The sequence below is a fragment of the Protopterus annectens genome, chromosome 3.part1 (assembly GCF_019279795.1).
Source record: "Protopterus annectens isolate FY-2018-M chromosome 3.part1, PAN1.0, whole genome shotgun sequence".
NCBI classification, from domain to species: domain Eukaryota; kingdom Metazoa; phylum Chordata; order Ceratodontiformes; family Protopteridae; genus Protopterus; species Protopterus annectens.
Window position 1 is genome coordinate 1,254,175,971 of NC_056732.1, and position 16,000 is coordinate 1,254,191,970.

General features: G+C 40.5%; 1 protein-coding gene across 2 annotated transcripts in view; it reads left to right on the top strand.

Moving 5' to 3' along the window:
* LOC122798405 (uncharacterized protein F13E9.13, mitochondrial-like) overlaps positions 1-3,832 on the top strand; it is a 472,524-nt gene extending 468,692 nt beyond the window's left edge. For both annotated transcript variants that reach the window (XM_044067318.1, XM_044067316.1), the window contains exon 6: positions 3,628-3,832. In XM_044067318.1, coding sequence (XP_043923253.1) covers positions 3,628-3,818 — 191 coding nt within the window. In that variant the 3' untranslated portion in view covers positions 3,819-3,832. The remainder of the gene's footprint in view (positions 1-3,627) is intronic.
* The last annotated feature ends 12,168 nt before the right edge of the window (positions 3,833-16,000 follow it).

Sequence of the window (16,000 nt, forward strand, 5' to 3'; positions counted from 1 at the left end):
AAAACAATAATTTTATAGTCTTTAAAAATTAACACAAAAAACAATTGCAGTTTAAACGATTATGCCAAGTAAGGTATAATATGAAAGCATTGGCTAAGATTAGATATATGTTATATGACAATGATTTAATAGCTAGAGAAATTTTAGCCAGTTTATAGAGAAATTAAAGGTAAGTTAGTGTAGCACAAGTAGAGATTTCAATACATAATGAGAGAATAGCAGGTTTATAGTATATTTAGAGAGAAAGCCAGGGGAGAGAAATTGATAGAAGTAAGGAAGCAAGTGAAGAAGAGAGAGTAAGGAGATGTAAGGCATGATTAGGTATCTGTTCACATGTAGGGATATAGTTTACCCTGGTGTTGAGAAAGAACAGAGCTAAAGTTCAGCTAGGAAGGGATTCAGAATGGTTTTGAAGGATGAGAAGGAGGGTACTGATCTGATGGATAAAGATAAGGAACTCCAGGCCTTAGCAACATGGTATGGGTATAGACAATGCCCAGCAGATTTGATAGGTTTGTGGACAGACAGGTGATTTGGTCAGTGGGTCATAATGACCAACTAGGAACATAGTTGTACAGAGTGTTGTTTAGTGCTGGACAAGCAGATGGATTCTGGATAATTTTCATAGGTGGTAAGAAGCTATGTGTATGTCAGTTGACAGGGTAGTTCTATCTAACTTAGGCTATTTAGCGTTATAGAGTAGTGGTTCAGAAAGGGGTATTTACTGCAAATTTAGCAACTTTGTTATATTGTTCAACTTTTGATTTTTGTGACGCCTGAAGGTTAGTAATGATGGGAGCACCATAAAGAAGTGTGGGGAAAGAGATAAAGTAGTGTCAAGTGTAGCTGTAGTCATGTCTGCTAGAAATTTTTTGGCTGTATAAAGCATCCCTTGTATTTGATAAGTTTTTCTGATGCAGTTTTATATATTCAGGTCAAATTTAATATTATCATTCACTGTCATCTCTAATAATTTGCTATGAGAAGTTGCTGTTAAAGTTTCCTCAGTAATTTTTTGGAGGTGTGCCACGTTGTCAGATGTGCAAATGGGTGTGGCACCATCTGTGTACTGTATTAGGGAGGCCTGTTGTGTGGCTGTGTGGAGAGTGTTGGTGAGAATGTTAATGAGGGCTTTTGAAGTAGAAGTTTGGTGTGACAAATTGTGTCAATGTTTCTGATGTATTTATCAGCATATTATTCTCCTGTGACCAAATGGTTCTTTTACAGGCATGTCCTAACTGTAATACATACGATCAGTTTACTCATTTTCAAGTCATCTGCATACAGACTGTAGAACACCTCAGATGAAAAAGAGGGATCTGAAAGATACAGACTAAACAGTAAAGATATATAGAGCCCCGTGGGACACCCTGAATATAACCGTGAATTTTACTTTTCCAGTTGCTGTATATTTGTTATATCCTATATGTAATTCATGCAGCTATTCATCGTATCAAGAGTACATCAGTACATAATTGTTCTAATTTATTGGTCAGTATTTTATGTATTACCCTATCAAATATAGAAGCTAAATCTGTATAAATTACATCACAGCACAATTGTTCATTCACAGCTGTTATTATATTGTTAAAAGAACATCATGTTACAGGTGGTGATAGATCTAGTTTCAACATATGCTTACTGATATATGGTTTTCAAGTCCCATCTTTTCAAATTCTGACAACAATTTATCCAATATAACCCTCTCCATTATTTCTCCACAGCAGAAAAGTAAACTTATGGGTCTGTATGACTCCCTTTCCCTTAAAGACACATTTTAACAAGTGCATGTCTCCAATCTTGAGGAATCTCACCATGTTTATATAACGTAGTAAGTAAATATGATGCTACTGTTTGTAAGTTCATGCAGAAGTGTTCTCAGGTTATTATTACTAATTTCGTCTCCTTCCTGTGCTTAATTTGGATCCAATTTGAATAGTTTTTTTTTCAGTATAATCTAACTTGATTTCAGTATCTTAGGTTACCTGGATATCACTAGGACAATTTTTATCACCCCCTTGGTGGAGCCAAACTGTTTTGCCTAAGATTTGTAAACATATCTATAATCTCTTTTGTCTGAAAATACATTTTAAAATCCACATATAGTTTATCAATTTGTACATCTTTACTCCTGCCGCAAGTTATATATCTATAAAATGGTTTACTATTATGCTCAATATCTTTATATAAATTTTATTTAATTTTTTTCTTGATCTTGTCTCGTACTATGTGTAATTTTTCTGTCCAGCTTGTTATTTCAGTTTACAAATTCGTAGCTTGATCTGTTTTCCATTTTTTTATATTTTTGTCTCTCACCTTAGTCAAGTATTTTGTTATTATGGAAATATATCCATCTGAAGTTGTGTGCCTAGATCCTGATGTTAATTATTTTTTCATTTTTTTTGCATTCAAACAATTGTCTTACAAAGCTTTCCACATTCTTTCTGCAGTTTTTTCATCTGAACTCCACTCCAAATTAGTGACTGCTTTGCTTCCATATAATCTGTTATTAATCATCTGTGTATTGATTTAGATTTCAGTTTGTCAGAATTATCGAGCAACAAATGAATATTTATAACCTCCATGATGCACATCAACAGTGGTAAAACTTGACATGAAGTAATAGTTATTCCTTTAAGAACACAGACAATGTCTAGTATATTCTATTATCTTGTTGACTTTTTTACCATCTGAAGCAACTGTTGTTCCTGAACATATGCTGTAAATATTTTTTTTACTAATGTTGAGTCAGTATTATTCCAGTCTGTTTTAAGTAAATTTATGTCCACCAGCCACTATTATTCTTCCCTTCTGTGTTTCATGCAAGAAATGTATGAATTCCTTTAGGTCATCAGCACTTCACTGTGGTGGTCTATATGCTCCAATAATTGTTATATGTTCCAGGGTTGTGTTTATTGTCACAGATACATAATCTATAATATTGGTGTTATCATTGAACAGGAAGTAATCACATGTCTCATAACAATCTTTAATCCTTATCATGACACCTCCACCTGATTTTTGTTAGAATGTCTGTTACAGTAAAACATTTAAACCTTGACATTACTGGTTTCCAGTCATTGTTCGTTAATCATGTTTCACAAGCAATAAGAATATCAATCTTGTGGAACTGTAGTAACTTTTCAAATAAAAAAAATTTATTATTAATGCTCCTACCATTAACAATCGTCAGAAGTGTATCAAAGTATCTGATGCAAAAATGTTCTTCCATGATCTTGACAAATGCACGCCATCCTGTCTAAACACACGTGCGCCCAAAATTAGGATTGGATGCTCTACGCATTTTCATTTTTTAAAATTGGACTTTTTTTTCATGTAGGTATTTACCCCCAAAAAATCAAATTATAGGACAGTAGTAGTACTACTGCTGTCGCAGATGGGGTGAGACCATTTTTGTTTTTAAATTTGCAGCTTTACAGTATATATGACTGTATATAGTTTGCCTGGTTTAGAAGTTATCAGAATTTGAAAGACTTGTGTGGCAAATGTAATCGATCTTTCAGCAAACAGAAGTAACAATCACAATGCATATTGACTGACGTTAAATTTCTGTTTACATCTGCTGAATTACCATCCTGAATTTTTGCTTTTCCTGTTTTTGTGTAGAGACTGCACAGGCTGTGAAAATTCCAGTTTTGATCGGATCTGGTGTGACCCTTGAAAACGTGGAGCAGTATGTGGATGCAAGTGCCATGATCATTGGTTCACACTTCAAGAAAGGAGGCTATTGGGGCAATAATGTTGATCCTGAAAGAGTTCAAAAATTTATGGATAAAATACATATGCTTCGTAAATAAAATGTTATACTGAACATGGTAAAACTACTCATTTTTAGGTATTAATTGGTGTCTGAATGGCAATAATTTTAATTTTGCAAAATACATTCAGAACTCTATAAATAAGAATCTGTCACTACAAATTATTGTACTGAGCAACTTGAGTCAGGTTATTGGCTGTTTAAGGAGCAGAACATGACCCTTTGTGAGTTAATTTCCTAATTGTCCTTCTTATATAACAGCAGGCACAAGTTCAGTTTTAAATGCTTAAATTGTCACTGAGTGTATACCTCAGTCTGATGCTTCTATAACCTTCAAAACTGAATTATTTTTTTCTATGAATCTGATTATTTTTTTCAGATTCACAGAAAAAGTAGTCTGTAATTTGCAACTTCAATTAATAGAGTGCATTGGTATAAAAAAGTAAGCTTGTCTCATTTTTTTTTATCCCTTAGTATGATCAGTCATGCCAACAGAGAATGTGTATTATACTAAATATTTATGTTTTCTGCAAACTTGATATTAATCAGGACTTTGGACTAAGTGTTTTAAGTATGCATTCATTATTTAACGTAAAAATGGTAAATAACTGGGCTATGTTGTTGTGATCAAAATCATGCTTAATGATGCCTGGAATATTGAGCAGAGTGTCCAGCCATCTTGTACGGCTAACACCAGGCATATATATAGAAATATATTTTTTCAGGGGGTCCCTGCATGGCTTGGTGTGGAGTGAAGTGCGTCTGTATTCCCACTGTTTATTTATATAGTAACTCCAAGATTTAGCCAATTCAGAGGAAAAAGACAGTACATTTTTCTTTTGAGTTAGTGCATCTTTGGGGGTAGTATATTAGGAGGTTTGGGGTGTGGGGTGGCACTGTCGCCACAATGGGTGATACAGTATGTTTCCATTAAGACTTAATTAACCTTAAATTACCATAACAGTCTACTAGATTAATGTAGGACTGTCTGCGGTAGACTTGGCAGTACTTTAAGCTTCAATATGTAAGAGCAGAAACATGCAGGTATATCATGTTGTATGGTATAAAGAGTGAGAGGGTATGCTGGAGAGTGGATAAGAGTTAGAGGTTTCTGGGTAATAGATGTTTGGAAGGTGCGTAACAGTTGATGTAGTGAGTTATGTGTGAAGGGAGGTAGGAGGTGCAAATATTGTGTATTAGAGTATGGTTGAGAAAGAAAGATAGTTTGCTGGTGGTAGGTTGATAGTGTAATGTTATTCAAAACCAAAGAGGGAAGGTATCAATGAGTGAGGGAGGTAAGGGGGTGTTTGGTAAAGGTTGTAGTTTAGACAAAAACTGAAAGTGAGTGTTGGTATGATAAGGTGAAATAAAATTAATGTGGGTTTGAGAAAGATCCAGGAGGTAGGAAATTGGGTCAGCTTGTATTTTGTGGAAGGAGTGTGGCTGGGGATAATTATGGGTTGTATGCACTAATTGGCTGTAGAGGTGGCATGGCTGGAGTTGGGTTGCTTCAAGCTTAGTGGTAGTGGGAGGGTGGAAAATGAGGCTAGGGTAGGAGAACTGAGCAGTGCCCTACCTTTGACAAAGTAGTTTGAGAAAAACAAAGGGTGAAGCTGAGTTGTGGTCAAAAAAAGGCAAACCCCGGGATTCATGAAGCTCGACGCAAGGCCGGTGTAAGGCCTGCGCCGGCGGTGCAGTGAATAGTCAGCGTAGTAGCGCCATATGCATAGTAATGAGAGCGCGCCGCAACCACAGACACGTGCGTAGTGTACATGAGCGAGCCCAAGTAGGATGCGTCCGGAGGCGTGGCTAAGCCGGCAGGCGATGAGCAATCTAATGTGCTGACTGCCACGGTCCGCCCATAATAGTAATGGCAGCAGCCAGGGCCCGTGCAGAATGAAACGCACGTAGAGTATGCAACATAGTACCCGTCCCAACAAAACGGAGAAGCAAATACAACCCACGAAGCCCTAAATGTACCCGTCCAAGGAACAAAGGATACGTGTAACACCGTGTTTGTCCCGCAATACACCGTCAGTGGGCATACCCAGAGAAGGTGTACCGCAGCATGTCAGCGCGCCGCACCGACATAGGAGTAGCGACTAAGGTTACCACCTGTCCCACTTTGCGAGGGGCAGTCCCTCTATGGGCAGTTGTGTCCCGATAAAAAATATTAAAAACGGCAAATGTGCTAAGATTGTAGGACATAATGATATCCCGTATTTAATGTAATGGTTGCATGAAATGGTTATTTCCGTAACTGAAATACCTAAATGTCACAAGAAACAGAATAAGCAACCAAACTGCTACAACAATAAGCTTTTATTTAGGCAAACAAGTGAAGTTCTAGGCTATATAGTGACCGTGGGTATGTGTCGGCCTGTAAAATCTGATGTGAGTCCCGAAAATGTCCCACCTTGGCCACTGGAAAAGGTGGCAACCCCAGTAGCGACATGGGCATGGTCACCAGGGTTACCTGCTGTCCCACTTTGCTATGGACAGTCCCTCATTGGACAGTTGTGTCCTGGCAAAAATCGAAAAACTGGCAAATGACCTGAGATTCCCTGCCAAAAATATTCCCGCAATATACCTGTAATAGTAGCATAAAACATATATTTTGTATATGAAACACATACATGGCATAAGAAACTGAATAAGGAACCCAAATGCTAACAGAATAAGCGTATATTATGGCAAACAAGTGAAGTTCTGTCAACTCCACTTGCTGCGGGTATGTGTTGTCCTGCAAAATCCGATGTTTCCACAAAAGATGTCCCACTATGGGCATTGGAAAAGGTGTCAACCATAATGGTCACAAGCAGTAGTGAGAGTACACAGCCGGGTAGCTGTGTCGACATAACAACAGGAAGGAACCAAGATACCCTAAACACAGGCAAACATGTGCATAGCAACATGTCCCACACCCAGCAACGTGTTTGTCACATACACAGGACGGCGTATGTCTAAGTGTAATATCCAGAAGCAGAACCCATGCATGCAGATGTAATACACAATAGCCCCATTGTAGCATGTAAGTCCCACCCATGTACGCCTGTGCACACAAACCAGCTAGCATCCTTGTGCAGCTACACACCTACACACAATGGGCATACCTGAAATGTGGTAAGAAGTATTGTGTTAGGCAGTGCCACGTGGCAAATATGTACCCCACATGTCACCAACCCACCTCAGGTACAGATATGGAAATGGCTGCATGTGAATGTGTCTGCAGAATGTGTACATCCCGCATGTGGTATGTACCCGTCCAAACCATATAGGTTTGCACACGCCACGGTGCACATAACTGTACACATGTGGACAAGTCGGGTTGTTGAACCACCGCATCGATGATTAGCTATGCAGAGAAGTCAAACACATATAGCGGAACATGTGCCTACCAAACAGGACGTCCTAACAGAAGGGGAAGGTGGGACATCACATGTGGAGAGTAGCATTGCTGGACGGCCAAATACACATGGTCAAGGTAAAGAACGGAACAACATGCATATGGCCGGATGGATGTTGTTAGAAAAATATATATAGAAACACATATGAAGTGCCAGTTTAGAAGCAAAATACTATATAATGCATTGAATTGTACCGTACAATATGGCAGTAGAAATGATCATGCATGTAATTGGTGAAGCTTAGCTGCAGTGTGATCAAACTCTGACCCTGGCAGTAACCAGTACAGCAGGCTTATGTCTCTCAGCATTAATTATCTGCTGTGTTACAGAAAAATAAATGTATGTACATGCATAACATCTCCCCTTCCCCTGAGGAGGATGGCCTTGTGAGCTCTATCGAAGATAGAGTACAACTCCTTACCAGAGAGACAAAGGAACGTATTAAGAAATGAACTGACTATTGTATCGGAACAGTCCAGGGTCCTTGAAACAGCTACAATCACAGAAGGACACTGTAATTGACCAGGTGCCTTGCAAGGCTGTGTTATTCTCATGGGAAAACATTTTAAAAGCATTACCTCAGCACCCACGTATGTATAGAATATTGCGGACCATAGTGATGGAAATGCCCTGTGACCGACCACGTCAGTAAGGTGGGCAAAAGCTGATTGTAAACACTATATAAAGAAATTGCTTACTGTATAGAGTCAGACAAAACTCTCATACTTGGACTGTATATTATTTTGCCTGCCTGTGTACACTACTAAAATGTTGTGAACCTGAGCTTCCTGTGTTATTGACTGTCACTTAGAAAAGCCTACTGATTTCTACAGTCTGGTTTTAACAACTTATTTGACATAGTGGTCCTTCTTAGCCGGAATTCCCTTGGTAAGCTACAGGTCAGAGTGCATGGGTGGTTAGACATCTGCGCAGGAGAATTTGCCTAAATGGTTCTTCTTGAGTGAAAAGACCTCCAACTGAATTGTTGTGTGTAAAGAGGCTGTCCACTGTCTGATCTGTGGCTGAAAAGCGGAAAACTGGATCCCAAGAAGAAAACGTGCAGTCATAAACAGGAGGCTCAGGTAAGGAGGGTTTGCCTCTTTGTCTCTATTGTAGATCAGGGACCAGACTATATTGTGTTTCTGTTAACAGTTGTGATAGCAGGTCGAAGACCAATCCAAGTAGTTTTAAATCTGGACATAGATCAGGGGAACACAGAGTAGAGTAAATAGTCATTGTAGACACTACAGTGGATACAGGGAAGGAGATACCACGTAGTACGAGAGAAGGGTTACGTAACAGTCGTGTAGAGGATATGGGAGATTAGTGCACAAACAGATCATGTGATCCGCGTTTGACGGGTGACGTGAAGTATATGCAATTGCAGAGAGCACATAATGTGAGATATTCTGCAAAATGGGGTAATAAATATGACATTGATGGTATATTAGACAAAATATCATTACTGAAACATTGGAATCACTGAAAATGTGATGCAGATGTTCTAGGGTAACCACCTGTCCCACTTTGTGAGGGACAGTCCCTCTTTGGCCAGTTGTGTCCTGCAAACAAACTGAACAAATGGCAAATGTCCTGATATCTTAGGACAAAGATTTCTCAGATATCTTCTTAAATGGTAGCATAAAACAGTAATTTTGTTTCTGAAACACCAAAATATCATAATAAACAGAATAAGCAACTCAAATGCTACAAGAATAGGTTGCTCTCCTGGCAGAAAGTGAATTGCTGTCCTTTGTACTGGCCATGGGTATGTTTTGCCCTGCCAAATTACACGTTCCTAACACTAATGTCCCACTTTGTGCATTTGAAAAGGTGGCAACCCTAAGATGTGCAGGCGAAAAAACAGCGACAATTGGGTATCCGTCAAGCACATAGGTGGATTGAGGTAGTGAACCGAAGGGAACAGAACACTAGAAATGCGAAAGCATCATACGTACACAAAGAAGATAATAATACAGTAGTAGCGACAGCCCCCCCCCCCCCCTACCACCTCCGATACCACATCCAGGATATGAAGCGGGAGGGCAGGCTAGTCCCCCCCACGTTATCCTGTGGCAACAGAGGTATCACAATGACCAAATGTAAGAGAAGCTATTGAAACCACATCCCAAACTCGTAACATACCTAGGGACACTCAAGTAAGAAGACAGTCACTAGAACAGAGTGAGGATATCTGTCAATTAATTGAAGTACCGAACCCTCATGCAGGACAGGAAGGCCAGGACCCAACTCCCTTAGTGTATAGACCGTGGACACCAGAAGATATCTGTAAAGTCACAGAGGGAATTCCCCATCTACAAAGTAATCACTATTCACCATGCAATACCCCTGTATCTTCTGATAGAAAAGCAAAGGGGGAATGGCGGATGGTACAGTATTTACAAGCTGTAAATCATGTAATAATACCTAGGGTACCGATGGTGCCAGACCCACACACTATATTGAATGCTATGAACCCGCCACAGAAGTATCTTACCGTGGTACATATAAGCTATGCTTCCTTTTCAATACCTATACATCCAGATAGTCCGTATTGTTTTGCATTTACATTCAGGGTAACAGATACAGCCATACCCGGCTATCACAGGGATACTGTGAAAGTACAACGATATTCGCACAGGAGAAGGCTAGCAACATTCCGGTGTTTACTCCACCCGGGGCCAGTCAAGTTCTACTTTATGTGGATGATATTCTGCTTGCGGCCCCTACCCAGCAGCAATGTAGGGAAGATACAATAGCATTATTGAAATATTCAGCAGAACAGGGGCATAAATTAAGCAAGCATAAATTGCAACTACAGAGAATACAGGTCAAGTACCTGGGATATGTGGTATCCAAGGAGGGTAGAACATTACATGACGATAGGAAGGCAGCAATTTCACAAGCACCCAAGCCAACTACCAAGAAGGGAATGATGTCCTTCCTGGGCCGACTAACATTTGTCAAAGCTGGTTACCAAACAATGCTTTGGAATCTGCTCTATTGTCGGCTTTAATCTTTAATACACCTATGGCAGCACAACATATACTACACTGGATTCCAGTAACAGAAACAGCTTTCTGCAGACTAAAACGATTGATAGCTTCAACATCTGTATTAGGTCTCGAATAATCATAACAGATGTTGTCAGACTGTAGATTGTAAGCAGGGATATATGACGTCAGTCTTGATGCAACAGCATGGAAGTAAGCAACGCCCCATAGCTTACTAATCGCAGTTGGACACTGTGGCATGGTCAGTGCCACATTGTGTACAGGCAGTTGTTGCAGCACCCATGGCAGTACAGGCCTCGGCCTTAATGTTATTATCCCACCCTCTCACTGTGAGAGTGTCTCATGCAGTTGCGATCATTCTGCTGCAAGAGAAAATAGCATTCCTGACCCGTGCTAGACATCTGTCCTGTTTGACCATACCCCTGAGTCAACCTCATATGGTGATTGAACGTTGTACAACATTAAACCTATCAACGTCACGTCCGACACCTGTGTATGGCACACCACACAGTTGCCTATATGAAATGGAGGAAATAACTCCACACAGACAGGATATCACTGATATACTCTTAGATGATGCAGAGGTGACAGTTTATGTGTGCGGATCATGTAGAAAGAGTCCTACAGGAAAGAATCAAGTAGGTTATGCAGTAGTTATTGATAATGAGATTGTAGAAGCCCAACCCCTGCAGCATAACGTGTCTGCTCAAGCAGCAGAATCGATAGCTTTAACACGTGCTTGTACTCTAGCGAAAAACTGATGTGTGGACATTTATACCGATAGTCAGTATGTTGTCTGTACAGTGCATGTTTATGAGCAGCAGTGGAAGAATAGGGGAATGATAACATCCACGGTAAACCGATTAATCATGCGCAATTGATCTTGAATGCATTAGATTCCATTCAGTTACCCACTAAAGTAGCTAATTGTAAATGTGCAGCTCATACAAAGCAACAGGATAACAGTAGGAAAGGTAAGGCACGAGCTGATGCAGCTGCAAAACAAGCAGCCTCACAGTTGGAAAGTGTCTTTTGAATGAGGAATGACAATCCTCAGACATTCTAGATGTAGAAATGTTACAAACAATGCAAACATCAACTACGAAAGCAGAAAAGCAGACGTGGGTATGACGAGGAGCAATCCTTGAAGACGGACTGTACATATCCACAGTGAGAAAGCCAATATTAACGTCTAATGTATTCAGATATGCGGCTTTGTTGAGCCATGGGTAGAGCCATGTCTCAACAGGGGGGATGGTACAGTTGGTTAACAGAATATCCCTAACATACGGAATTAGGAACCACATACAAACATCATGAGCAGCGTGTCATATTTGCAGTAGACATCATGCACAGGGAGCATTTAAACCGAAGTGAGTGGGTTTACCTACACCACTATAACCATTCCGTACTATTTGTATGGAGTTTATACAGCTGAATAAATGTGAAGGGAAGAAATACTGTTTAGTGATTATAGATATATTATCAAAATGGGTAGAAGCATTCCCAACCAGGAATCCGGATGCAGCAGCAGTGGCAAAGGTCCCAGTAAAATAAAGTATCCCTAGATCTGGCATACTGTAAAGAAGCTACAGTGACAATAGAACACATTTTGTGAACCAGACAATTCAGCAACCTGGGGGATTATTTGGTATTTCCATGAATATAAATTGCATGTACAACCCACAGTCAGCATGACTGGTGGCGTGGTACAATGGGATCCCGAGAAATAAGTTGAGGAGGTTGGTGGGTGACACCCAGACGAGTTGCATTTGCTGTCTACCTCTAGCATTGCTGAGCATGACAACAGTTCCTAATGTAAAGTGTTTGACCCCCTTCGAAGTAGTATTTGGAATGGCATATCATGTGCCAGAGTGGAAAGCTGTCATGCCTGCAGAGCTGGAGGTCGATGGCTCATTAGCAGGTGACATGAGAGGATTGTTAACCAATAACACTGTTTTGCAGTTAAAGTCTTTTACAGATAAAGAGCAAGCGAAGCCGGACGCATAGCTGACTCCAGTATCCTGTGTGTATTTCACTGTTATCCAAATAAGATAATTTCCGAGTCCAACGTGTGAAGGTCTGTACCAGGTACTGTTGGCAACGCCTACTGCAGTAAAGTTTGCGGAGAGGTCGTCCTGGGTTCACCTCACATTTTTCAAACCGGTAAAGGATATCAAGTCTGATTTACATCTTGTAGCTGATATACCATAGAGACTGAATCACCCGGGCCAGACTGTATAACAATACAAAGCAACCCCAAAGACATTTGGTTTACTGTCCTACTGATCATACACCTATTAACCATGTTTGTGTTAACTTTACATTTGCTGGGACCTTACCTGCATATAACTACACACATACAAATAGTGATACGTGATGAACTGGCCACAGAGTGGCATCCAAACTTCAACACATACCTAGGCATGGCGTGTGCATGTACAGACTATGAACATTTTAAATTGCTGTGTTTGTACTGCCATACCTACATCATATGGAGGACTTCCGATGTATGTTGTCCCCTTGGGGATAGATTGAGACTTGTGAATATCTACACTTTGATACAGGTTCTGTGAGATCACAGGACAAAGTGGCACTGTACTTACCTGTTACACAAAAAGGAATTGTTTGTTTTCATAAACATGATACAGTTCAAGTTGGTGGGAGTATTTGTAACATAACTGTGTCTTACAAATGTCATATAACAGCCAAAGATCACAGTACTAGTTGTAGCACCATTCATGATTTGTATTGAAGCTTCATGAGAACAACGTGGAAAGATGTGCAGAAGCATCCTGAATTGTATAAACAGTCCTCTGTTATAGACAGGAAAATGTTACATGCAGAGTTAACCCGCATCAGTAGTAAAGTAGAATATTGTTATTTTGTTTGTGGGAAAAAGCATATCAATGGTTACCTGAGAATTGGTCCGGCAGTTGTTTTTGGGTTATCTGGCTCCAGTCACATGACATACTGCACAATTGCCTCTGGAGTGCAAGCGAACTATAAGACATATAGCTCGAAGAACTGGGAACACAGTCGAGAAACCTACTAATCCAGTGGGTGAAATGGAAGCTGTTCTGAAAATCCATTCTTCTGCAAGAGATAAAGGAATATTGACTCATATGGACTTGAGTGACAGCGTTATATCCTGGGCTGGAACACTCCCAGCTTGTGGAGTAGTGTAATCAATCAGGAACAGAGGAAGTTGTCAAAACCTGTCGGAGGAATGAGCAATGTGACTTTTCGCTCTTGAACTTGTGACTGATGAACTGGATGCAATGAGAACTGTTGTGTCACAAAATGTAATAGCACACGACTGCACCCTGGCGGCGAGAATTGCGTCTTGGCGCTTATCAAAGAAGACCGCTGTGTCTAAGTACCACATAATAAGAACAATATCAACGCCCACCTAGAGGTAATACAGCAGGTGTCATCCATGGCGGAACCAGGCCCAAACCCACTGACGAACCATTTCCACAAACCATTTGGTTGATGGGGTTCAGTCATACTGAATATCTTGATTGCCATTTGTGTTGTTCTGCTCATATTGGGAGCATGTGTCTGTTGCGGGATACTTTGCATGTAAGTATTAGTCAGGGACTCTGTCGACGTATCTGTAACTGAGACTATGTATCAAGACCTGTAGTGGTATTTGTTAATACAAAAGGAAATCCTTTCTGAAATGTACAACAAATGACTTGCCTAGTTAAACGTTCCAGAGAGGAAGAGGCTAGGGAATGAAATAATGTTGTATATGTTTCTGGATAGAATAGAAGCAATCAAAGGAGAGAGAATGTTAGCAAAATATATATTTAAACATATATATGACGTGCTAGTTTAGAAGCAAATAGTGTATAATGCATATTATTCTATTTTACAATATGGCAGTAGAGCTTATCATGCATGTAATTGCCTGTAGTTTAGCTGCAGTGTGATTGAACCCTGACCCTGGCAGTAACCAGTGCAGCAGGTGTATGTCATTCAGCATTAGTCATCTGCTGGGTTAGAGAATAATAAATGTATGTACAGGTATATCTGTCATCCTTCCACTGAGGAGGATGGCCTTGTGAGCTCTATCTAAGACAGGGTACAGCTGCTCACCAGAGAGACAAAGGAACCTAGTAGGAAATGAAGTGACGACCGGATCTGAACAGTCTTGGAACCTTGACAGAGCAGAATTTACCGAAGGACATTCTAATTGACTATGTGGCTTGCAAGGCTGTGCTATCCTCATGGGAAAACATTTAATAAGCATTACCTTAGCACTGTTGTAGGAATACAATATTGTGGACTATAGTGATGTAAATGCCCTGTGACTGACCACATCATTAAGGTGTGCAAAAGATGATTGTTAACACAATACTCATACAGCTGTTACTTGTATAGAGTAAGACAAAACTCTAAACATGTACTGCATAGTTATTTGCCTCCTGGTGCACAGTAGTAAAACGTTGTTAATCTGAGCTTCCTGTGTTATTGACTGTCATTTTGAAAAGACAAATGAGTGTTACAGTTTGATTTAAACAACGTAATTGACAGATGTGTATGTTCTAGCATGGGAATAGGTCAAGCCAACCACCACAATCACCATGTGTACCACATACAAACAGCCAGTAACACGCAGTAGTAGTGCATGAAGGCATACGACTGTGGGAATAGTACAGGACATATGGCACGTGCCAAGTGCAGATGCATGACACAAACCCCAGGATGGGTGTCCCTGCAAAGAGGAACATGTGCCAACCACACCTCCCACAGATGTACCGGCAATAAAAACACATGCCAAACACACAGAAACACTACCGTCCAACACACGACTGCAACGGAGGCTGGTCAAACACCAACATGAAGCATGCACAAACAGGGACTTGTGTAATTGTTGCCTTAACACCCCCCCATAGGCCAAAGAAGAATAGAATGGACATATGCATGTAATGTTGTGAAGGATATGTGGTAGTCCTCAGTATCACAGTGTTAGGGACACAGATACACTGTCATCAACTGTGACGTATGTGCACTGTAGACAGCATACCTGCAAGTAATACAGAGGACAATCATGTGCCACAGAAATATACACTTGAGAAAGAGGATAGGGGATAGACAAGTGTAAATGGGACAAACTATGAATATAGGTTCATTGTCCATAGGTACAGGGTAGGCCATCGACCCAGGTTCAGCCATAACCCTACACCATAGTTAGGATTACTTTGCCAACCTTGTGTGCCGGAGATAAAATACTTATGATATTGCTGTACCTCTGTCAAGCAGTGATAATGATGTAATCCCGGCCTATATCTGCAATTCCCCATCCAATGGACAACATACGCCCGAACAAGGCTAGGAAGGATCTCTGTCTCACATGTACTGCGATGTAGATCCACAGCATTGTGAGTGTCCGGGTGACATATGTGTCACTCCAACACATCCCATTAATGACCGTGACAAGGTTCATGTCACCTTCCCTTGTGGTTCTGAGGGATGCAGATACAGTAGGTGAAGCATAGACATGACATATGGGTTGACATGGCCTCGTATGTCAGGCACAGGTCAACACTAAACAACAGGTATGTGACTGAATGGGGCAGGGGTCCTACAAGTGGGGCAGCATTACACAAATCCATGTCACCCTGCATCTGTATGACAATTAACCTATGAGGCCTTCCCAGCTGCTGTAGGTGTTGGGTCAGATACCCTTTGAATGGGGCAATGTAGTAAATCATAGGTGTAACACGTAATGGGTACAAGGAGACAATGACCTACCCTGATGTAGATGTGAATCCCTGCACAAACAGGTGGGC